Source organism: Scomber scombrus, chromosome 21 (assembly GCF_963691925.1).
Source record: "Scomber scombrus chromosome 21, fScoSco1.1, whole genome shotgun sequence".
Classification (NCBI taxonomy): Eukaryota; Metazoa; Chordata; class Actinopteri; order Scombriformes; family Scombridae; genus Scomber; species Scomber scombrus.
Window position 1 is genome coordinate 4,808,194 of NC_084990.1, and position 23,612 is coordinate 4,831,805.

Below are 23,612 nucleotides of genomic sequence, written 5' to 3' on the forward strand. Positions count from 1 at the left end.
CATACTGTATACAGGAGTGACGGTACACTGCCTCCCACCCAAATGAACCAAATAGTATTAAGTAGTTAAAGTTGTTTTCAGATCTGTGTTTCTTAATCTGGTTGGATCTTGCCCTGGTTCGTTTTCCCCTTCGATACGATTCATTTGGGCAGATCTGAGACAAAGAATTTGTTTGTGCTGAAAAGAAGAAGCCTCCATCTGGTCACAATTAAATTCTGGAGCGGTTCATTTATATTCGTAATGGGAATAGACCTTGATCTAACCCGACTACAAGGCATACTCTATGAGTTAAAGTTGGAGTTGGGATGAGTGACATCAACATTTGCTAGCAGCTAGCCAGAAAATGAATCAAAGTCTCACCTGGACCAGCAAACAAAGTACATTGTCTTTTTGATATTTTGGCAGCTAGGACCTCTTCTTTTGTTTACATCCTCTTTCCCTCTCCAAACACATTTGACCGATCAGCGAAAATATTCTTCACACATGGCTTTCACATGGCATTTTGGTTAGATTTAATTTAATTATGTGTGAAAAGAAACCGAACCAAAGGCAGAATGCAACAAGTTTACCAACTCATCCACTGATTTGGACCAGAGAAAAACAAGAGAGATATGAAAATGCCCTAAGACACACCTTGTCATGTGTTATTCCCTATACTACTGTACAATTTAGTTGAAGTATTCACAGGGTACTTGTGTCTCACCATGGAAGTGTTTAGCAGAATTGCTGTCAGTGGACCAAGATGAGGGATTGTAGCAAGAGAGGGTAACAGAGGGCCTGAGGATTGTTTCTTCACCCATAGAGGAATACAAGTGTAAAGTATTATGGATAAGAGGGCTACATGGGTGGAGGAAGCCTACAGGCCATGCTGAGTGCCTTTACTTACAGCAGCATGCCTCTGATCAAACAGCATGCTCTGTGCTCACAACATTTTAATGGGGTCAATGCCGTTTCTCTGACTAATACTGCTTTAGAGGAACCATGTAGCTGTCTGTGCAAACTGCCAAAACTCATCAGCAAGAGCAGCGCGCCTCTTTTGAAGCTCTATGTAATATTTACTTGATAAATTGAGTACTTTTCTTATGTATCTGGCTGTTGAGTTCAGAATTGTACTGATTGAGAAACACTGACCAGGATTGTTTGTTATTTAAGTGCATTTGAAAATGTATATTATATATTTGTGTACTTGATTCATTTGTTCAATTCAAAGTGAAATGTAATGTAGACAACGTTCAGATTTATTATGGTTCCGTTTTAAATTCTATTTCTATTTCATCACCCTGGGTTGAAGTAAATACTGAAGCATGAATTGTTGTGTCTTTTCGCGTGTGTTTTCAGTGGCATTTTTTGTGTAGTGTTCTTTAGTTATATTTTTGTGGAGAATTATTTGCAACCTGATATATTGACATTAAAAATATATACATTTTTATGAGAATACATTATTTAAAGGTAAATGAGGCGGGCACGTCATAATAAAGAAGCAGCTTGTTTTTACCATGTTTGTAGATGGAGTTTTCATTCAGAAAGGCGTCCTTCATTGTCCACCAGATGGCGATGTGGTATTACTCTGACTAGCAGTGTTGTTGTAAAACACATTATTCACTCAGTCATATGCATTAACACATAGGGACACACAGCATTGCAAATATCAGAATATGTTATTGTAATTTAATTACCATTTTAAACTTAGAATCATCCATACAATCCAACAGAATAACTAAACTCAGAGATGTCATTAAATCAATTCCATTCACATTACAGCAGGGACTCCCAGAACCGTTGCATCTCATCAAAAAGAAGGCTTTTAAGCGACAGTTTGTAACCTTTGCATCTCTGATGTAAACAGATTTACATTTGCAAAGCAATTGCACTAATGCACTTACATTCAACATAAATCCAGCCCTAACAAGCTTGATGAGACCTTATAACAACAGCAGTTTGAGGGAAAACAATGACAAAAAAGAGATGTGAGGAAAATTAGCGCCACAAAATGAATTGCGAGTTCTTTGCTTAAAATAGTTTTATTTTTGTTATGCTTTCAAACTAGTGCAAATACATGCAAACTGAAAACAGACAATCCTGTTAGCAGGCCTTCTCACAGTAACAAAGCCTGAAAGCTTCATATATTACATCCAAAGAAATGGCCATTTATACAATAGGTCGATCTTCTCACATTGATTTGACCCGGTCTTGTTTTGGTTGTCCTCCAGTGGTCCCTTTACTTTACTCAAGGTACAGTAGGGTGGTTTTGCAGTCAGATGCCAACATAAGCCTAGCACGGAAATGTGCCAAAAGGCAAAGAGGCAAGTGATCCACACCAGTTCTCCTACATCCATTTATCCACATTCATTATTCAAGAATACAAAACCACTCAGTCAAATCTGAGCTCATATAAAGATTCTCTCGCTCACCCCTCTGCTGCTCGCCACATAAAAGATTCATCCCCCCTTTTCGGGAACAATGCTTGGAGGACGATACTCAACATGTATGCACTGATTGCCCTTAAATTCTTAACCAGTGAAACTGAAGAACAAACAGGTAGTAAAAAAGAAAGTTATGGAAATTCAGGAATGTTGAAATGTGTCTTTTTTGGGTTCATTGTGTCACTATTGCCTACCAACTAGAGCGTCAGGATTAAACTGCAGACTGGAGACACTAAAAGCTACAATGTGCATTTCACCACTCAACTAATACAGCCGTAACCTATAGCAACCACAGTTTCACGACAAACTTTGCATACAAATGCTTTATTTAACCACCTTTGGTAGGAATAAGCTGCCTACCAAACAAGAGAGGTGAGAGGCGACACCCTTGTTATGTCCCACAAACTGAACCTTTTTTACTGAACATCTATGATATATAAAATGACACTGTTGTTTTTCACTTGAACAAGATGATTGATTGATAGAGGTGAATGTATTGACACTGGGTTTTTATTTTGTCTCTGAGATACCCTTTGCTGGTCAGAGGCAGGTAATTGGGTCTGCTCTCTGGATCTTTTGCACTTTGAGTTTTCGTATCTGTCTCAGTCAGTTGGCAGATTTGCACGGGCTTCTACCCAAAGCAATGTAATGCTAACAAAAGCCACTGGTTTCATTAAATCAAAGCGGTCACTGCCATCCAAAGTCCTGGCCCACCATCTGATAGAAGCGCTGGTTATGCGGCTTGTAGAAATCCCTCAGTTTCTGCATCACCTCTGGGTCAATGGAAGCGTGCGTCCTCCCTTTTGTCTTTCCCAGGCAATGTGGTTTACTGCTGCCCTCTGGCTTCTTCAGACAGGGGAAGCCTTTTGTTTTGTTGAAATAAAAGTGTTTGTCCGTAACAATTCTCTGGAGACCTAGAAAGTCCTGGACTTTCCCCAGTTCTCCAGCTGGGTCGGAGATGAGCCTCTCACCACTGACCAGATGGATCTGATTCCTAGGGAACCAGGCTAGCCAGCGCTCCAGGTGCTGGGCATAGAGGCCGATCCACAGCGGGCTCCAGAGAGAGTCGATCTGACCTGGAGACAAAAGTGAGATACAGTATTCAAAATCATCATAGGTATTTCCATTTTAAACCTGCCTTGCTAAAGCAGGGACAAACAATCATAGGAACTAAAAGAGAATGCAGAGGCCAAGGGTGCAGGGAGCCTTGAGGTGCTCTTGAAGATGAAGAAATTGGATAGAAAGGAATGGAAACATTCTTTAAGCACTCAGATAGGAGAGAAAGGAGAGACGGTATTTGTATTATCTACTGTCAAAAGAACCTGTGAGGTTGGCAGGTTGGCTCTCAACTAAAAATACTGTAGGCTTTCAGTAGACCATAACTATGTCTTGCTCTGCTGAAGGGTGCATGAAGAAGGTTCCTTTGACCCTGACCAGGAATAAAAGTGTCTCTATCCCTTCTACCTAAGGTGTTTTTGTCTCATGATGAGGAGATACTGCTTGCCTGAAACTCTGAATGTGGAGCTATTTAAGTTATAGCTACATAGCCTATGCAAATGCCAAGTAGGCTCTGTAGCTGACATGCGCCTCGTCAAAAATTACCTGTTGGTCAACAAGTTGGGCTATAGTGGATACGGAAATAGCACATGGAGACTGCAAGAATTGTGATTAATAAATTACTGTAAAGACGAAATTAAAGAAGGTGAAGGAAAGGCAAAGCTACAACAAAGACTAGCAAAGACTACTTGAAAAAAACTCCAGAATTGTACCTGTGGTGCGGTTCTTGAAGGCCAGGGTCTCAAAAGGAGGGATGTCAGGGGTCTTAGAGATGATCTGTGTGTAGTCAGATATGGCTCGGGTCACGGGGTCACGGACAACTACAATTAGCTTCACATCTTGCGACATGGCGTGGACTCGTGCTGGCGTTTCCACAGTAACAAAGTAGCGAGGCGTCTTCTCCATTACAATCTGGCCGTCCAGGGCTTTGGGCATCATACTTCTGGAAGCACAAGAAAAATATGACAGTTGTAAGACCAAATTACGCAGACCAATACCATTTGATCTGTCTTTCATCAGGTAACACTTTGTTTGGCATATATCATTAATTAAGGTGTGTCCTTTCTCTCTGTTCGGGCCTACAATTCTGGCTGGTCCTTCAGAACACTTAAAGTGTTTCAGCTGTCTTTTCTTCATTTTTGTAAAGGTTTTGGGCAAACTTTGTGTTACTCCCAGTGCTCCCCTAGACATTAAATAATGGTCTGAACAGTGCTACAATTAGTGATCAAAAGAAGTGCAGTTAGGCTGATTTTTGACGTTATTGCATTGTATTCGGTGATCAAATCACATACCAACACCACAAATTCAATAACCCACATAAATCACTCTGACACACATCATATTCTGACAGACTGAGAGGTGTACATACAGTAGATCTCCAGACACAAAGGTAGGTGACACCAGGCTACATAAACACAGCAGTCTTTCCTTGAATGTGTCTCGCTCTGCTCACCTCTATACCAGAAGCCTAGCAGATGGGACTCATTTAGAGATAAATGACTCCAGAGGCCCCACAGGACCGGCTGGGGACTTAGGGACATCTGCCAACACACCTGCCACACACCTGACTGACCAGACAAACAGCCTCAGTGACATGGTCATACACAGCCCTGATTCAGCAACTCTTCTTGTATAAATAGAGCCTCAAGAGCCATACTAGTGTGTTTTAACTATTATACTACAATTAATTAATAAGCAGTTTTGAATACATACTATACAGATTTTTTTTTGTGTCTTTTCTCAAACATTACAGACACCCATTGGCTACCATTGATTTGTAGCCTAATCAATAAGCAGGCACTTCAAACATTGAAATCCATCACAGTGAATATCAAGTGTCTTTTTTGTCAAAGGGACATTATCACTACATTAATAACAGTTAACATACAGACTCATTTGCATTTGAAACCTGCATTGCATTATCTCAAATCAATGATGTAACTAACAAAAATGAATGCAGACCTGATGTTCACATATATGGATAGCATAACATGCAACCTTCTAGAGTTTGCTTGAAACCAATGGCTTTCATGTGCTTACTGGGATGTTTAAATGGGCAAAAACAGGCAAAACCACTGTCTTTTTGAGGTTTCAAGTGATAAAGGTTTATTAGTCAGATTTCAATCCCTAAAACCTCTTGTCTAAATGCTCAAATTTAGAGATTAAAAGTTAACTGCAAGTATTTCACCATGATACTATGAAGTACTATTTCCATTATATTGTATTTGTCAAACAAAAGCTTCTCATCTTTTTTTGGCATATTACGGCAAATGTTATCAAACAATTCCCAAATTACACATCTAGCACACATAACAGAACAGAAGTAACATTAACATTCATTTTGAGATTACGTGTTGGACTCCACCAACACCTGAGGGGAATATCTGGCTTTTTAGCTACTAAATGCTTCACTATGTTCACTAGCTAGTCATCATTGTGAATGTCTGTTGTGTGATGCAGGGCAGGTTTATCTGAGCTTTTTCACTGTAAACATGAGATGAGAGCTGTGTGACTGAACAAAACAGTAAGTTAAGCTATTCTACAAACAACGCCTTTCATATTATACATAGCCATTTGTTAATACAGCATTATTTATCTGTAGCGTTAAGTTGTTCACTGTTGCTAACTACCATCTTAAATGAGGTTTCAAAGTGTAATAATTTGTGTTTTTTGTTTTTTCATTTCAATTTATTGTCTCTATCTCATTATGAGGTTGTTTTTTCATGTATTTTGCTATTTTAGGGATGTATTAAAAAATTAAGAGAGTCAATAAAAATGTTCCCAGGGAGTTATACAGTAAATGAGATGTGAATCAAAGAAGGACGAACAGAACGAGACCTGAGGGGACACAGGGCTGATACAGCGAGGACAGGATGCTCTGCCTGTCCTCAGGTTTCAGATGCACCTGCAACACGACCTCCTGTCAATACATCCCCCAAAACGGCCCTACTTTTATGAATCTGACAAACACACACACACATACACACACAGAGATTTCATTTGATCTGATCGGTATGAGGCAGCGCTTATCACCACTTAGCCTGAAGACTTCCCTTTTAACTCCAATACCCTGAACAGGAGGAGCCGTGCAGTCTGTTAAACACACACACGCACACACACTCGCAGAAGGCACATGAGCACATACACACACGCTACAAAACACAAACACACACTCATTATTCAGTCGTTAGTCAAGCATTTGCTATCAAGCTTCTGGCCTCCCAGAGGACTCATTTCTCACAGTCTAACACACACACATTTATATACAAAGACACATTTTTTAAAATCCAAAATTACACACACACACACCCACACACACAAAAACACTCTCTCTCCCTCTCTCTCTGAAGATATAAAGGGTGGGTGTGGTGGATTTTTACCAGACCTTTTACAGATTGATCTAACTGTGTGTGTGTGTGTGTGTGTGTGTGTGTGTGTGTGTGTGTGTGTGTGTGTGTGTGTGTGTGTGTGTATGTGTATGTGTATGTGTATGCGTGTGCGTGTGCGTGTGCGTTTGTGTTTGTGTGTGTGTGTGTGTGTTTGTGTGTGCATTTGCTAGAGTGTTTTAAATGAAAGGGCTGGGTGACTGATGAAGGAATGATGGGAGTGGATACAAACGCGCCTCCATTAGCAATCTGTCTGTGAATAGCCTTAGAGCCAAGAGTCCCATACCATTACCTAAGCACAAAGAGCTAATTACTGCCCCTAAGAGCACCATCAAAAGAGAAGATGTATTATAAATATGCTTCTGCTATGAGCTTTGCACAGACACACTAATTGACAGACAAAATAGCTGTTAGCTTTTTCTAATAACTCAATATTGCTTTGTTCTAGTTTTGGCATAGAAAACTTTCTCATCCTTAGCTGACATCTGTAACTTTTTCATTTTTTGTCACTGAATGAATGCTAACCACAAAGAATATAAAATAATTTAGATAAAAATGACACATGATAAACTAATTAAGAAATGGATGAACCCTTTTAGTTTAATTAAAGAGGATATACTGTATACATACACATGCGCAAGAATTTAAAAAATCTATAAGGCTTTAAAAGATAATATGATGAATGAATGCATGCATGGAAAAAAGGAGTTACGCTTATTAGTAGTTGTCTTTTTTTAAAATAGCAATAAAATAAAACTAATATATATACAGTTAATATAAATATTAGTATATTAGTCAATGTCAATTAAGATTCAGCCACGGCTGAGTCATACACATTTCCTGCCATCTGGACTTTTTGTTTAAATATTTAATGAAAAAATGAAACCTCCTGTCTTTTCATGCTGAGACACTGTCAGGACAGAAAACAGGGCTAAGTGGAAAAATGCATTGTCCTTATTCATTTCAATGGGATCACCATTGGATTGCCAACATAAGGGAGAGAGTAACGGGAATGACCTGCAGCATAGGTTCTTGGCCTGATTTGAACCAGGGACGCTGCAATTATGTGGCATGCGCTCTAACCACTCGACCACCAGGGCGCTCCGTGTGCAGACTTTTTGTGCTGTTTAAATACTGCTGTCACTATATTGTGCTGTTCAATTACTTTATAACTGTCTGTTTTTAAATGCAAGTCCCTGAGAAGAAAAATCACGAAAGAGGTAATATACCACCTCTGTGTTTAAGGTTGGATTAAGTCTGGGCCACTTTAATTATTTGGTTGAGGTTAAGAAATTATTTTGGGAATCATTAAGAAAAAGAAAAGATCACCTTAATGGTTAATAAACCAATGTCGGCTGTTGGTGGGAGGTCGGAAATGAACCACAGTCTCACAACCGTGCTTTGTTGACCAAACCATGTTCCCAAATCTCCTTGCTAGGAATGCAGATGCGGGGTAAAGTTGCAAACTTCCCCTCTGGTGGGTTACAAAGTCTGGCAAGACGATCAACAAACACAATCGGCTGTGTTTATGAGCGGGAAGTCTGTGAGGAATCTTCTTCTTACTCCTGCAAAAGTGACTCTTACTAGTTGGTGTGGGTGCCTGCACAATGAGGGAGGAGTATTAACCTCACAAAGCGTTAGAGCTCATCACTGGCAGGTGAATAGAACCGGCTGGTGACACCATGTGTTACAGAGGAAATCCCTCCAACAAAAAAAAAAACACAACAACACAAAAAACCTGAATTAATTGGCAGTTTAAAAACCCTGTTTTAGCAACATCCTTACACTGCTCATTTACTACTGAGTGTGAGATCAAACATCCAGTATGATGAACACAGGGATTATCCAGCAGCTTATCATAAGCCTCTGTTTGCCTTTGAGGAACCTCTCTTTTGTCGTCCATCTCCCAATATTTCAACCGGCCTCCCTGGTGAATTAGCCCGGACCAGTCAAGGCCACTGGCTATTGATCCTGTGGGGGCTTAGGATAACTACTCGTAGGCAGGCGTGGATGGTGTGTCAGACCAGGAACAGTAGGCTGAGTGTGTATTGGGATGATAGGGCGTATGAAACAAGGAGGTGTTGGTGTAAATGTAAGGGGACAGACTGAGAATAGTAATGCAGCACTGAGCCTCAGCTGGGACCAAGAGTGGCAGGTGGAGACTGGGGGAGCCAGGACCCTCTGGAGCCCCATCAGTACCATGCTGTGTCATGTAGTGTCTGTGTGTGTGTGTGTGTGTGTGTGTGTGTGTGTGTGTGTGTGTGTGTGTGTGTGTGTGTGTTAACAAATGTGAAGCAATTGCAATGTTCGTCAGATGTACAGCGGGAAATATGCAGCAAAGGATTTGGCAAAAGGGGGGTGTGCTAGATCAAATATGTAAAATCTGCTCTGTTTATCTTTGATGTTTGGTCTAAGGAGGAAACAATAACCAATCAAAGAGCAGAGTATTGGCTGTGTTCATTATTCACACCTGACTGCTTATTTTTGAGTCAAATACAAGATTTGAGTGTGTATTTGTATGTCTGCATGCATGCATGAGTGTGTTATTGGGGGGCCGCTCATCCATTTCCTCTGTATGGGGGACCATTAAGGGGTCGGTCCATTGTCGCTGTGCCCTGTCCACTTCCAGGAGACATCCATCAACCATCATAGAGGGGCCCCGGACCCCCCCCCCCCCCATCTTTGCTTTCCAAGCCCCAGGGGAGAACCTTAATGAGAGCCAGATCGCCCCACCCGTCTGGGCCTTATGGTGATCACCTCTAGTACAGTACAGAGACAGGACAGACCACACCTGAACCCCAGTGACTCACACAACAAACACAACCACAGTATAGCAGCCAAATTAAACATGTTCTTATAGCTTTAATTACTTCACACATCAGCACGATGGTTTGCAGTACAAACATGCTAAAATGACTACAAAAAATAAAATATTTGATACCAATCACTTTCCCCTCCTGCAGATCAACAAATCTGATTCATCACAAAATCCGCCTTTCGTGTTTTGCCACTAATTCCCGCCCACTAAATCCTGCTGAACATCAAATGTTTTGGCAGTCATTCTTCTGTGATTTGCATGGCAATTATATTCCATTGTACAAACACAAAAACACAAGTAGCACCATGTGCTGTGTCATGGCAGGACAAAGGCGCCAATGTATGGGTATGAATTGAAAAGCCTCCCTTAACGAGTCCAATATGAATTGCAAATGAGTCAGTGCCATCGGAGCAGCTGACTCTGAAAAGACGGAGTAATTTCAGCCCTCCCCTCTTGTCAGTGGATGTCCTGAGAGGCCCGGTGACTCAAACATTCATCTGAAAAAACTGAGGCTTCAGAGATGAAATACAGGATACATTTGTCATTCCTTTGTAAAAGTTACTATTTCATAAAACCAAACTTCCAAACACATTTAGAGCATGGAGACATCCACCAACACCTCTGAATGTGGCAACTACCACTGGCAACTACATTAAAAGTCTATGAAACTCATCAAACAAAAAACAACCTCAAAAATAATCACAACAAATTAAAGAACTACGCTTCTCTAGACTTCTCAAGCTAACGTCTGCCTCTTGGCTAACGTTAACTGAAAATCAAACATTTTTGACTGGACAATAAAAATTCCTATGAAATTAAGGAAGTGATAAATGAAACCAGGGTGAGAGAAAACAAAGCAGAAGAAGGCATAACGAGCACTAAGGATTAGCTCAAATCCTTTGAGCATATTGCTAACGAACATACTGTTTGTTCGTTAGCAACAAAGCGTAACCTTCCTGGCTAATCGTAGCTGTGTGCCCTCTCTAATGAGATTTCAGTACTATAAACCTGTATACTTGACTCTGCTGATGATACCAGCTCTTGTACAACCTCACTGCTGGCGACACTTCCTGTATATGCTTAATTGCTACATTTGTGTCACATATACACTCACTGGCCTCTTTATTAGGTACTGTACACCTGTGCAATCTAATTCAATCCAATGCAACAACTCTGCTTTAAATTCTACATTCATGAAATGTATACATTTTCAGCTTCATGTTTATTATTGAGGTTATAGTGGGTGATGGTGATGTACTAGGGTGCATTATATTGAATGGTGTTCCTGATATTTAGTCCACGCCATTAACATATATGAGAGGTAATATAAAGAACACCAGTCAATATAATGCACTTCAGTACACCACCACCACTTAATATGACCTCAGTAATAAACATTAAGTAGAATTATCACCTTTTTGACAATGTTAACAAAAACTGAGTAGTATGTATAGTAGAGCTGTTGTATTGGATTGAATTGGATTGGACGTGTGTACCTAATGATATGGCCGGTGACTGTATGTATTTATAGAGGTCCAGACCCAACTTAACACTGGAAAGTTAATGGCAGGGTTTTTATAAAATGTGATTTTATATTTAGCTGAGGACTTGTTTAAAGAGTTGGAGACATTGTGAAAGAAAATGTTGTCTGCTTTGTTTTTTTCTTTTTTCGGAAAAATGCTTCTTCACAGAAATGTGAGCAATAAACTCAGGATGCAACCTCTGCGGTTAAAGCTCTGACGGTAACTCAGGGTCAATAATATATCGATAAATCTTGCCGTATCTCAAGAACAAAATACAACCAGCCTCAATGTCTGGAGGACAGAGCAGTCTCCAGACTGTGACGGAACCTGAAGAAGCTGGTCTTAGCTGAGCAAAGCTCTGATGACAGTCCAAATGACAGTTCAATGACAGTTGAAAGGAAAGGTCAGCAGGGATGTGCGAGGTTGCGGTAACACTGTTCACCCTTTAACCTCCAGCTCACCCAAGCCTTATCTCTTCTCCCACCGTTTTGCCCCCCCCCCTTTCAACATTCACCTTTCTTTCCAGCTTTCAGCGAGAAAGCATCACGAGCGAGATGTGAATTTTTCAGCTGAGTAATTTCAATAGATTCCTTCAGAGCTACAGAGACAGAAAAGCTGCATGTAACTTGACCCCTGTGTTCCTATGAGGGGGGATTATGCCGTTGTAGGATAAAGCTTCCTGCTAATTGTAACAGAAGCCGAGCTGACCAATGCTAACCGCTCTAATGCTGGAGTCAACCCAAGGTCAGAGCGAGGAGATAGAGCTATCGATCTCAAACAACACAGTAAGGAGGAAACTTCCAGTCCATCTCTGGGCTCATCGCAACGCTGTTCCAGATCCAATCTCCGCTCCAAACGCCATTAGTGGATCTTTGTCAGGGGCTCCGATCTCAATTGCCCTCGTGAAGTGAAATGTTATTTTACTCTCAGAGAAAGGAGGAGTGATTCTCAGGAAGATGCAGCGTATCTTATCATCCATTTGATTCCCCTTGATAGGGTCTTAGAGGAAAAAAGCATCTATACCGGAATATAACATTGACACAGAAAGCACTACAGCTGACCTTCCATTTGCTTTTGTGATATGCCTGAAAGGATCACTCTCTTTTATTACAACTTGAGTCTTATCTTTGAGGGTTTGGCCATCATTTTAGCTGTAATGACATTAAACTGACATAAACACAGTGACATCGCTAAAAAGAGGTCAGTGTGGAATAAACATGAGCAGACAGAGAGGTTTTTTACCCTCCTGTTGTCTTGCTGTCGACCATGCAACTTTTATCCTCCAGGATCAAAATTGACCTGGTCTGGTTTAGCTGCTTATAAAGCACAAGGTATAAATTATCACCCAATTCTGTTAGACCTTTTTAGATAAGTTCATTCCAATTTATTACCACAGGTGTTTTTGGAAATTAAGGTCAATAGGCCTCATTTAAATTAAGCAATACCTTAATTTTGAACGCCCCAGGTCAAAATTGACCCAAGGACAACAGGAGGGATTAAACGAAACTCCAAGTTAAGAGCTAAACCTCTTTGGGAGAAAAAACGAAGGTGACCCAAACTGTGCTGCAACATTCATCACGGTTTCAGCAAGTTCTGGAAATGTAACAACAAAATACCATACATATGTGTCCATGTTCTCTAGTGTGTAATGTATAATACTTATTTCATGTAATACTTGGTTCAAGTTAGGTAAACGTTGTGGTTTGGCTTTAAATTACTACTGCCAATAATGTAATAACAACCAATAACGTAATCATTTTGCCCATTTTAAATGTAATAAAGTTGATAATACAATTATTTGCCAAGAGCCTAATAACATTTCTGAACCAATAACATAACTTTTTGCCAATAATGTAATAAATTATTACGTTATTGGCTGGTACATTATTGGCTAGGTTAAAAAAATCCTTTACAAATGTAATAACTGGAGCCAATATCATAATAATATACTAATATCACTTTATTTAAGTTTTATTTATTGGATATAAAGTTTCACGCCTCCATGGCACTTAGTCTTATTATTGTACTCTTACTCTTTATTTGCTTAAAGACCTGACCAAAACCCCCTACACACATCTCTCATTATTGGTAAAAAATGTATTACTCAGTCATTATTCAGAAATGTGATTACGTTATTGGCAAGTTATGACATCATTCGCTTTATTACATTAAAAAATGGGCAAAATTAATACGTTATCAGCAATTATAACGTTATTGTCTGCTACAATCCTCCTTTGCTCACAGTAGACAAGAGTAATGGTTTAAGAGATGCTCATTACATAAAAACAAGCAGACCTACCTCCATTATGTGACCACGTGAATATTCATGCTAACGTAACTTCTAAGATTTTTTAAACACGTAAGGATTCAATTTAATTCAATTTTATTCATATAGCACCAAATCCCAACACAAGTTATCTCAGAGCACTTTTAACATAGACCAGGTCTATATATTACTATTTATTACTCTGATATGACTCTGATTTAAGTTAATTTCTAATTTCTGTATCACGGAATGATCCCTTAGATTCAATAGATACAATTATACAAAACAAATACAGCAAATGTCCCAAAACGTGACAGAATTGTGCCCATTGTAAAAATGTTGAACATCAAAACCTACAGTAAGTGTGTTGTACAACATGATGTGATAATGCCTCACATAGCCATTCAACTTTGACCTTTTCTACTTTTCGTACTGTCCAATGAGAGATTATCGTCAACATTTTTGGTGTGCTCACGTTAATCTGGTTGATCGCTGATGTTTTGCTCCATCTGACTTTTGTTGATTTTGCTGTTTCCAGATCTCAACAATAACTTTAAAGAGAGTAATTTATTATAACTGGTAGAAAGGATGGACATGTACATATAAAAAAGACCCAAGTTGGAATAAAGTGGAATCATCCTTTAAAGAACAAGTAAGAATTCAGAATTTTGTTGGTATTTTTTTGTGCAAACAACCAACAAAAGAGACATTTTCTTTGTGTGTGTGTGTATTCTGGGTGGGTGCTGTGTGTTATGAAGTGGTGTGAACACATCATTAACTCCCAGCGTAAAGTGACCCGGTGTCAGAGGTCAATTGACAGAGGCGACAGTGATGTCAAGTGTCTCGACATGCAGCGGGCCCCATCTGGTCTGATGGGGAAGACGTGACAATGTGATGTCACATTTACATCACCTGGTGTGACGAACACACACACGCCTGCGCACACACACACAAAAACACATGCTGCTTCTAGATTTTTCAGAGTTTTACAGCTCCATTTACATCCCACAGCGCTGACACTGTGTTTCTGTGCATGGTCACATCAACATAGACTCCATGCAGGAAGCAGAGAATCATCCCTTCACTTTATCTCTGTTATAGGTTAAATGTGTGCTGATGCGGAGAAGAGGCTCCAAGCACTGAGCCAATGCCACTACTGAGCCCCAGTAATATACTGTAAGCTGGTTAACGTCTCACCACACAGTCCAGATTTGGATGCATTTTTAATCTGTCATATTTGGAGCATGTTTATAGGTCTATAGGTGCATCCACTTACAGTAAGCACAGTTTTAAAGAGCAGCATGCAGCCCTGACATCTAAAATCCTGAGTCCACTGAAAACTATTCCATCAGTGGAGAAAATATGTTGCCTCATCACCTCAACTAACTTTTGAGTGACTTGACTCTGGTCCCTTGAACCTCATTCATGTGTGTGTGTTCTGAGTATATTTCCACGTTTTCATGGAACAGGCTGAGAACAGAGCCACATGACAACAGTAACATCTGGCTCCGGCTCCAGAGATGATTACTCTGCAGCTCTGAGAGGACTCATCCTGCAAGGCCTTGCTCTCTCTCCCTACTGTACACACACCCACACACACACACACACACACACACACACAAACACATATGCACACATGCACAAACACAAGTCAGGCACACACATGCACAGATTGGCATAGCCAGATGGCAGAATCTCTTTGTCACCTAAACCTCGGTGGAATAGCTGTGGATATGTTTGGGTATGCAAACAATACAAAGACATTCAATTCTTCTAGTGGAAGCTGGAGGCTCCTAATTGGCTCCCTAACTTAGTTTACAATGAAACCTTTCTTCACCTTCATAAACAAGCACACCCAAGGGAGAGTCCTTCATTTAAGTTTTAGTCACTTTTGGTAAAAACATCTGCAAACTGAGTGCGATTTTTTCTAAATAAAAGTAAAATATATAAAGTTAAAGTTTGGAATAAAGTGCAGTTACTGTATAGATTTTGAACACTCAATAGTAGTTTGAAAAAACTTTGCAGAGATGGATTCCCTGCGTAAAGTGTGCGTACCTGTACCAGTCCAGTCCCCGTGCGTAATGCCGGTCAAAGAAGTGCGGCTCCGACCCCAGGGCGCGGATGTCCGGGTGGAGCCGCAGAAACTCCAGCAGAGCCCTGGTGCCTCCCTTTTTAACCCCTATGATGAGAGCCTGGGGTAACCTCCGGGTGGCTGTCCATTCTTTCCCCGAGCTGTTTGCCTCCAGAGAACCGGCAAAAGCGCCTTCGCCATCCCCGGTAACACCGTCTTTGGAGACGATGGTACCGTTCCTCTCGGACGGCCATCCCGACACCAGGAACTCACGGGTGGCCGGCTTGATCTCGGAGTTCTCTGTCAGCTCCGACTCGCAGCATCCAGTGAGGAGATAGACCAGGGAGAAGCAGAGGATGCTCAGAGAGGACGCGATGGTGAGCCGGTGGAAGAGCCGCCGCAGGTCCGAGCTCGGATGATGGTGATGATGATGGTGGTGGTGGTGAAAAACTGCCATCCCTCAGATCTCCATGTGAGATAAGGGGCCATTCTACTTCAAGTTCAGCTCACATGCCGTCATACTCCAACGCTGTTCACACACCGCTCAACTCTTGGAGAGTCTCTCTCAGTGCGCTCCGCTGCCCTCCTCTTCCTTCATGGTGCGCGTCCGTTGCGCGTTGAGTCGACTCGCCCCCCTCCCCAGAAAAAGAAGCCAACCCTTCAGTCCTTTACTAAATCAGTGGAACCTGCCTGTTTTGCGTGACATCCAGGAAATGCATCCACTTACTCAGCCACCCGGCACCGTGAGGAGAAGAATAAAGCTTTAATATCCGAGCTGGGCTGTGTGGATGTTCCTCACTTTACACTCCGCGGGATTACTCTGGTCGCTCCACCACGGCTCATCTCACGGGGATTCTCTCTCTCTCTCCCCCCCCCCCCCTCTCTCTCTCTCTACAACCGCCCCCTCCCTCCATCTCTCCATCTCTCTCTCTCTAGATACCTTTGATTAGAGGGTCATGGCCTGAGGCGTTTAATTTCAGTATTATTTATTATAGGAACCTGGGATGAGATGGATCCAGCGCGCTGATAATGTCCCATACCTCATATGTGCCATTATCTCTCTCATCTAATATGACTGATTGATGGTGTTTTGTATTTTATCCAACTTTCTGTCATATAATAGCTTATCTAAGAATGTATAAGCAGCCACACAAACAAACTGATGGACCCAAACAGATTCCCCTGACCAATGGATCCAGAAATAGATTCACCAGTTAACAAGTGCGGGTTATTGGCACCATTTGGAACCGGGGTTTATCACTCAGCACGTTAAGACTGATCACATAATTGGCTTAACAGTCAGACAGTATTAGACTATATAGTACAGCTGCCAATAGTGCTGCTCCTGACCCCAAAGGACAGTCTGTGTGAACCAAGAAATGTCTTAAAGTTTTAGGTTTTAACTTCCCATTCTTAAACATAAGAGAAACAAATTACTTTTTTACTATTGTTTGATTCAAGTGGAGGTTTGTGCATCCTAAGTGGATGTTTTATCACTTGCATTAGCAGAGGCGTGTGCTGTGTTGCAGTGGCCGGTTAGGGAGCTCTGCAATGTTGGCTTTTATTATTGCAGAGTGCGGAGCTAAGGTACGGATAATAGCTCATAGGAGACTCATTAGTTCCCCCTTCCAACCACGCGTGCACGAGCGCTGCGCACGTGCCCGCACGAACACATACACTAGGCAAACACTAGTGCGCGCACACTTCGTTTTCCATTTGGCTTACCCCCGTCATTATCCCGCAGCAGATGTGACCCGTGCCATAAAACCTCTGCATTGTCCTGCAGTGACAGACTGAAAAGATTCACCATCTATTTTCAACATGATGAAACTTTGTTGTTGTTGGACTGTCCTGTCTTCCACCTCAGAGACAGAAAATAATACAATCAACACATGTGATAGGAATATAACTGCACATATAACATTGCAGATATATTAAGATAATAAATTCAGTTTAATGACAGAGAAAATTCAGTTTCATGCCATTACTTTGTACTTTACTTCTACAGGCTAAATAAAAAGGAAGATAAAGTCCGATATAAATGAACTACTACCAGTCCTTTTAAAAAATAAGGGATTTCCTGTTTCATTGACACTTTATTGACCAGCTGACATTAGACTGCACTGTAATGAATTGTTGTAAAGTAACAGTGGATTTATATCAGTATCTTACTGTATATTACAGTATATAAACTGTCATAATAATTGTAAAATACTGTATACTATTCATCCTTCACATGTAAATTCTTTACGGACAAATTCATTTTCTGAGAGCTGTGAATGTCAAGAAACAGAAGTGCATTAAAACCAACATCATCATCATCACAACATCTTTTCAACTGTTTAGCAGAGCACATTTTGACAGATGTCATTAAAGGTATTATATTATCCTCCCCCACAAAATTAAGATAAGTCCTTTATTAGTCTCACGATGGGGAAATTTACATTATTACAGCCGCAAAGTGGACAGTAAAAATAAAAAAGCATCAATAAAAAAAAAGAATTGAAAAAAAGAGCACAATAAATAATAAGTACAAAAGCAATAAAAACAATAGTAGTTAGAAATACAGTAAAATAATAGTAATAGTAACATTATGTACAAGAGTAATATTGGTGTTGAGTTATATACACACAATGTATGCATACATATCTCTAAACCCTCAAATACAGAGAATCGCAATTACCCACATATGCAGACACACACACACACACGCGTACACACAAAAAATACATGATTGTTGGACCATTTAAAAAACTCAATTAAAGTATGTTATGCCCAAAAAGTCCCCAGGATACACTGCAGTTTTCAAGAGCCAGACCATTCTCTTGGCGTCCTTCCATGAAGTTACAGTAGCAGCAGCAAAAAGCTCATATATTGTATATATTTTTTAATTAATTTAGTTTAAGAGAGTTTACAGAAGAGAAAGATGTTACTGATTATGTTCCAAAAGTCTGATACATTTGTAAAATTTACATTAAGTGAAAGAGCTTCAAGACTTTTTGGCCCCTACAATCATATTTCCCCTCACTGATAAATGTCCAAAAACCCATCAGTGCAATAAAAACTCTATCCAGCGCTCAACTGACCCTGAAATAAGAAAATCATTATCTGCCCCCAATTATTCAATAACACTTACTTAGCAAAGTCACCCTAAACTATCCCTTTTATTCCACCTTGACATGACGAACATTTATGAAAGAAGGGTAGAACCAAATGTACCCTTTAGGAACGGTGCTAAATTCATAACTCTTTCGTCTTATTCCCTGTTTATTTTATTCTCCACCCTCCCTCCATGGATCATGAGGCAAGGTCATCAGGTGAGGTTGTATGTCTTTTGTCTGCAGTCGCCCAGCAGATTGTTCTGTGATGAAGTGGTCGTCTATAAAAGCGTGACCTCGGGGTCAGGGCCGGAGCAGGAGCAGTGATTCATTATCCGACGCAGGGACGGAACAGCCTGATTAATGCGGCTCTCTGCATCCCAGCGTATGAAATGAAGAGGTTTGAGAAGTGTTTTATTTATCAAATGTGTGCACGAGTCACTGTGTAATTCAACTGCTGTCAGTTCTGATCATGCTTTGGGTGTCTTTACCTTTACATTTCCACTCTGCGTCTTCAATTTTCATCAGATTTCCCTGATCTTCCATAAAATCTACATATTTGTCATCAACCCTGCATATGTGATTCCTTTACATCCTTCATCCCTCCCCTGAGTGACAATCTAATTAGAGTTAAAGTAATGGTGTATGTAATCAAGGCTAAATTACAGCCATAAGTCACTCAGTGGAGAGCCTTATACCTGCGAGCCAATCAAAGTCGCAAACTAATGAACCGCACTCACTGACCACTGACCTCATCGTCCATTTCCAAAATAAGGACCCGGTATTAACTTGATTCAGCACCACGGGCCATGCCGAAATGGGCTTTTGTGGTGCTCTTGAAGGGTCAGTTGGACTAAATTAGGAAAAAAAACATCTTTTCCCATTTAATCTATGTGGCATCGAGCCACGCAAGTAGAGAGAGAAGGAAAAGTGAGTTTTTTGTGATTTGGGTGAACTGACCCTTTAAAACCAATTTGGCCACTTGTGCCACATGTCAGTTCAGTTTGAAATGAGCTACTTTAAAATGATCCAAGTGTTTCTGTGAAACCAAGAGTAGAAGTTAGCAAAATAAAACAAAAAGAAGACATGAAGAAAGTACAATCGTATATTCTATTTATTCCACTTTTTAAAATGGTGTCATGTCTTTTATTCTGATAAAGTACATCGACATGTTTTAATTTGAGCAATTGTGCCATGTTAGTGGCAAAACATCAGTCTGTCACTCCTTAGTTTGGTCCAGATGCAAATATTTCAACAGCTATTAGATGAATTGCAATTTAATCACATTCAGACGTACATGTTCCCCAGTGAATCAATCCTTATAACTTAGGTGATCCCCTGACTTTCCTTCTAGCGCCGCCATGAGGTTGACATTTTTTGTTTTTTAGTGAACTATTTCAACAGCTTTTTGATAGGTTGTCATGATATTTGGCACTTATACCCACAGTGCCGAAAATTAAGTTCCCCAACTTTGGTGACCCCTTTACTTTTTGTCTATTTAGATAGCTACATTTTAACCATAATACGGTACTTATACTTTGGTTTATAACCAAATATCTGCCAAAATAAAGACAATCCCATCAGTTTTATCTGTACTTTTGTGTTTAGTGCTAATTAGCAAACATTAGCATGCTAACAAGCCAAACAAAGATGGTAAGTATGATAAACGTTATACCTGCTAAACACAACCTGACCTCATAGAAATACATGAAATAACCGCAACCTCTTACACATAAACATGTTAGCTTGTTAGCATTTAGCTCATAACATAGCCAATAGCATGACTGTTGGTTCGAGTAGTGGTCTAGTAGTTAGGGTTAGTGAAAGATTGCAACAAACAAATCCTACTGTGACAGTTTAGCAAGTGAAATCTCATCGTTGCCTTTTTTATGGTTTCGTACTTGAGTGCTTTTTAGATATTCCACATATCATTCTTAGTTTTTTAGTGTTTTTAAACTTTATGATTTTCTGTTGCCTTCATTCTCCTAGTTATGGAGATTATTTGCTGACCTTGCGCTTACAGACATAAAGTTTTACTGAGCTGAATTGTGTAAGGAAGACTATTTCTGTTTTCTTTGTTTCATTCAGCCTCGAGCTAGTCCTGCAATATTCATTTTAACTGCATCATAGCAACATATTCTGAAAGTGAAAATTGAACAGTTGTTATTTAACACAGAAGGGTTTAACACAGTAATGGGTGTTAAAGATATAGTGATGGGTTTTTTTTGTGCAACTTCACTTAACTTTCTGCTCAACTGGATCTGAAATGAATATGTAATGTACCACTGCCCTAATTACTATCTGCAGTTCCCTTGAAGAGCCTTGATGTCCTGCTTGTGTCCCTGGATCGGAGGCCTGTAGGGTCACTGAATCTTGCCAGGGCCACACCCAGATCAGAGGGCTGTACCTTCTGCTGCCCCAGCACCTTCCCCACCTGTCATTGATCCACACTCTGGCCAAGAAACCACGCAGTGCCCTGATGAAGACTGAGTGTGTGTGTGTGCGTTTGACCCATAGGGTGAACAGGGATGAGAGGTTGGTGCCAGATCAGATCAGAGCACTCCAAGAAGGGATAAGCTCTACTTATGGTGCTTTGGGGAGGGTTTTGTGTATGAGTGTGTTTGTGTGTCCCTGTCCGTGACCGTGTTTGTGTGTGTGTGTGTGTGTGTGTGTGTGTGTGTGTTTGATTGAGCAATCTCTTTGTGTGAGCCTTCAGGCCTTTTCATGTGTATATGGTTTTGGCTTTAATGAGCAAGGTGCTTCTTTGACCCCTCCATGCCGTAGCTGCAGTGAGGTTATTATGTAGTTGTAAAATACAGGTCATGGTCTACTGATCCACTGAGCCATTTCAATTAAGTGAGTCTGTAGGCCGTGGCCAGGTTTTATTTGTGAGTTTTTACTACCTACAGTGAATTATGACTTTATCCCTCAGAATATAGAAAGTGTATCTGTTGCAAGCGTGGTAATTAGTCCAATTTCACCTTTTTATGAAACATCAGACATCAGCCAATTGGTTTTGTCCGTCTCTAGAAAAAGTTCCTGTGACAACAGCTATGTCTGTTCTTATTCATTATTCCCATTTCCAATGTTTGGGCTGTAATAATCCAATCACAAAAAAAAGACACGTGTAAATCAAGAAAAAAGGCCATCCTGTAATCAAAAGCAGTCAGGCAGTAAGAGAGTAATTCATACATTACGAAGGAACTGATATCAATTTAAACCATATTTTGTTGACAAGTAGGATTTGCTGTACAGACAATATTGGTCACTTGCAGTTTGAGAACTTCATAAAAAGGCTTGAATCTCTGGTGGTTGAGTATAAAAGAACAGCAACAGTAAGTATGTAATTTTTTGGCTTAAAGAAAAGTCAAAGATAAAAGCCTGTGGACATAAAAACTCAAAGAAAGAAGTCAGTAACTCTAGAACTGTAACCCAAGGAGCCTTTTAGTGAGAAACATCAAACACTTCTAGCGGAGGGGCTTAAAACTGCATTGTTAATGCTGCTAATAGCCAGCTGAAGTTAAAGATTGTGAGTTTGTAGAACCACGATAGAAGTAGCAATTTAAATATTTTTTTAACTCAATAAATGTTAAGGTGTTTTCAGATTGATTATGAAACAATTTTTCACTGTCTACAAAATTTTTTTGCGGTTAGTGTTAATTCACCCCAAACAACCAACGTACCCAATGTACAGTTGTCAGCTGTAAGCTAGCTTAAAATGTACCTGCTGACCATGTGTGACGTTTGTTTTTGTGTTGACAGCACAGACCTCTGACTTATTTCAGAACTCACCAGGACCTCCAGTTCTTTCTGATATCTGCCAGTTTCTTTCCCTTTTTCCTTGTTGTCTCTTGAGTCTTTTGCTCAAGGTAATATATTTTCAAAAGCATAATTTTTCATCCTGCAGGTAGAATTGCCTTTCATGTTGACTGCACTTCTGCACTGGCTTCATATGGAGTTGCACCAGCTCAAAAATGCACTTTGTGTTCAGTCTGAAAACACCTTCAGATGAATTCAGACCCTGTGAAGATGTTTTCTATGATAAGAAACACTGAGAAACATTCAATTTGGAATTTACTGTAGTAAAAAATACTTTTGGAACAGCAGCTAATACTGACAGTGGGTGTGTTGACTATCCAATAAGGGACCTCCTGGGGTCAATATGAATTCCAGTCAACATAAATTAGAACATAATTCCAGTAGACCAGGATTTATGGAGGTTGGACCCTGGCTGACTTGTACCCCAACTTTAAAAGAAGCTCAAAGAGTTCAGCAGGTGTCAGGTTTTCTGTTAATGTCTTTATAGTCATTACAGCTCACCCAGGACCTATATTTTTTCACCCCAGTTTTTCCTTTCAAACTGAAAGACTCATTATGCTTCAAGCCAAGTGTTTGTTGGATCGACTCACAGCATCTGGAACCCTCTTTCCGATGGCAGAGTCGGAGGAGGCTGCACCCGTCAACTTTTCTAACTTTATTGGATAATAATACACATGGTCAAGTGTTACGAGGTCACGCAGCTTCTCCCTTTGCAAAGGTTCTTGGAGCGAAATCATGTAGGCAGTAGGATGTACCCAAGACAAAGCTATTACAGCAGATTTTTCAATTTGTCTTGAAAATCTGGCTGAACGATGCTGACACTGCAGCACCTTTCATTTGAAGCATACCAAGGCCTTTAGATTGACTTGTTTACCTCACCTTCCCAATGCCTTGATCAATGGCACCCGGTTGTGCTTTGTCCTGCATGTTACGGAGCTCTAGATAAGGCGAGGGAGTTTAATGGACTTGCTAGGTCGACCCTAATCTGCCCTAATGCCCTGCTGATTGTACCAACGCCCCTATCAGTATAGCTACACCTCCACAGTGCTGCAGAGACGGGCTAATCAGATGAGCCACACCCTCTAACACCTTTAAATTACAAGATTAACACAGTTGAAAGGATAAGGCTTTTCCACGAAAAGACGGACAATG

The 23,612-nt window shown here is 40.4% G+C and overlaps 1 protein-coding gene across 1 annotated transcript; it reads right to left on the bottom strand.

Moving 5' to 3' along the window:
- Positions 1 to 2,998: 2,998 nt before the first annotated feature.
- Positions 2,999 to 16,000, bottom strand: hs3st3l (heparan sulfate (glucosamine) 3-O-sulfotransferase 3-like). Its single transcript, XM_062442712.1, has 3 exons — positions 15,528 to 16,000; positions 4,193 to 4,422; positions 2,999 to 3,499 (listed from the first exon to the last, which is right to left on the bottom strand). Exons 1-3 carry the CDS (start codon positions 15,998 to 16,000, stop codon positions 3,111 to 3,113), a joined length of 1,092 nt encoding a protein of 363 aa, XP_062298696.1. The 3' UTR covers positions 2,999 to 3,110.
- Positions 16,001 to 23,612: the final 7,612 nt, after the last annotated feature.

Coding starts and splice junctions, on each gene's coding strand:
- hs3st3l (XM_062442712.1), bottom strand. CDS start 16,000: ATGGCAGTTTTTCACCACCACCACCATCATCATCACCATCATCCGAGC. Junction 4,423..15,527: donor CGGGGACTGGACTGGTACAG/GTACGCACACTT, acceptor TTGTGCTTCCAG/AAGTATGATGCCCAAAGCCC. Junction 3,500..4,192: donor CTTCAAGAACCGCACCACAG/GTACAATTCTGG, acceptor TTTTGTCTCCAG/GTCAGATCGACTCTCTCTGG.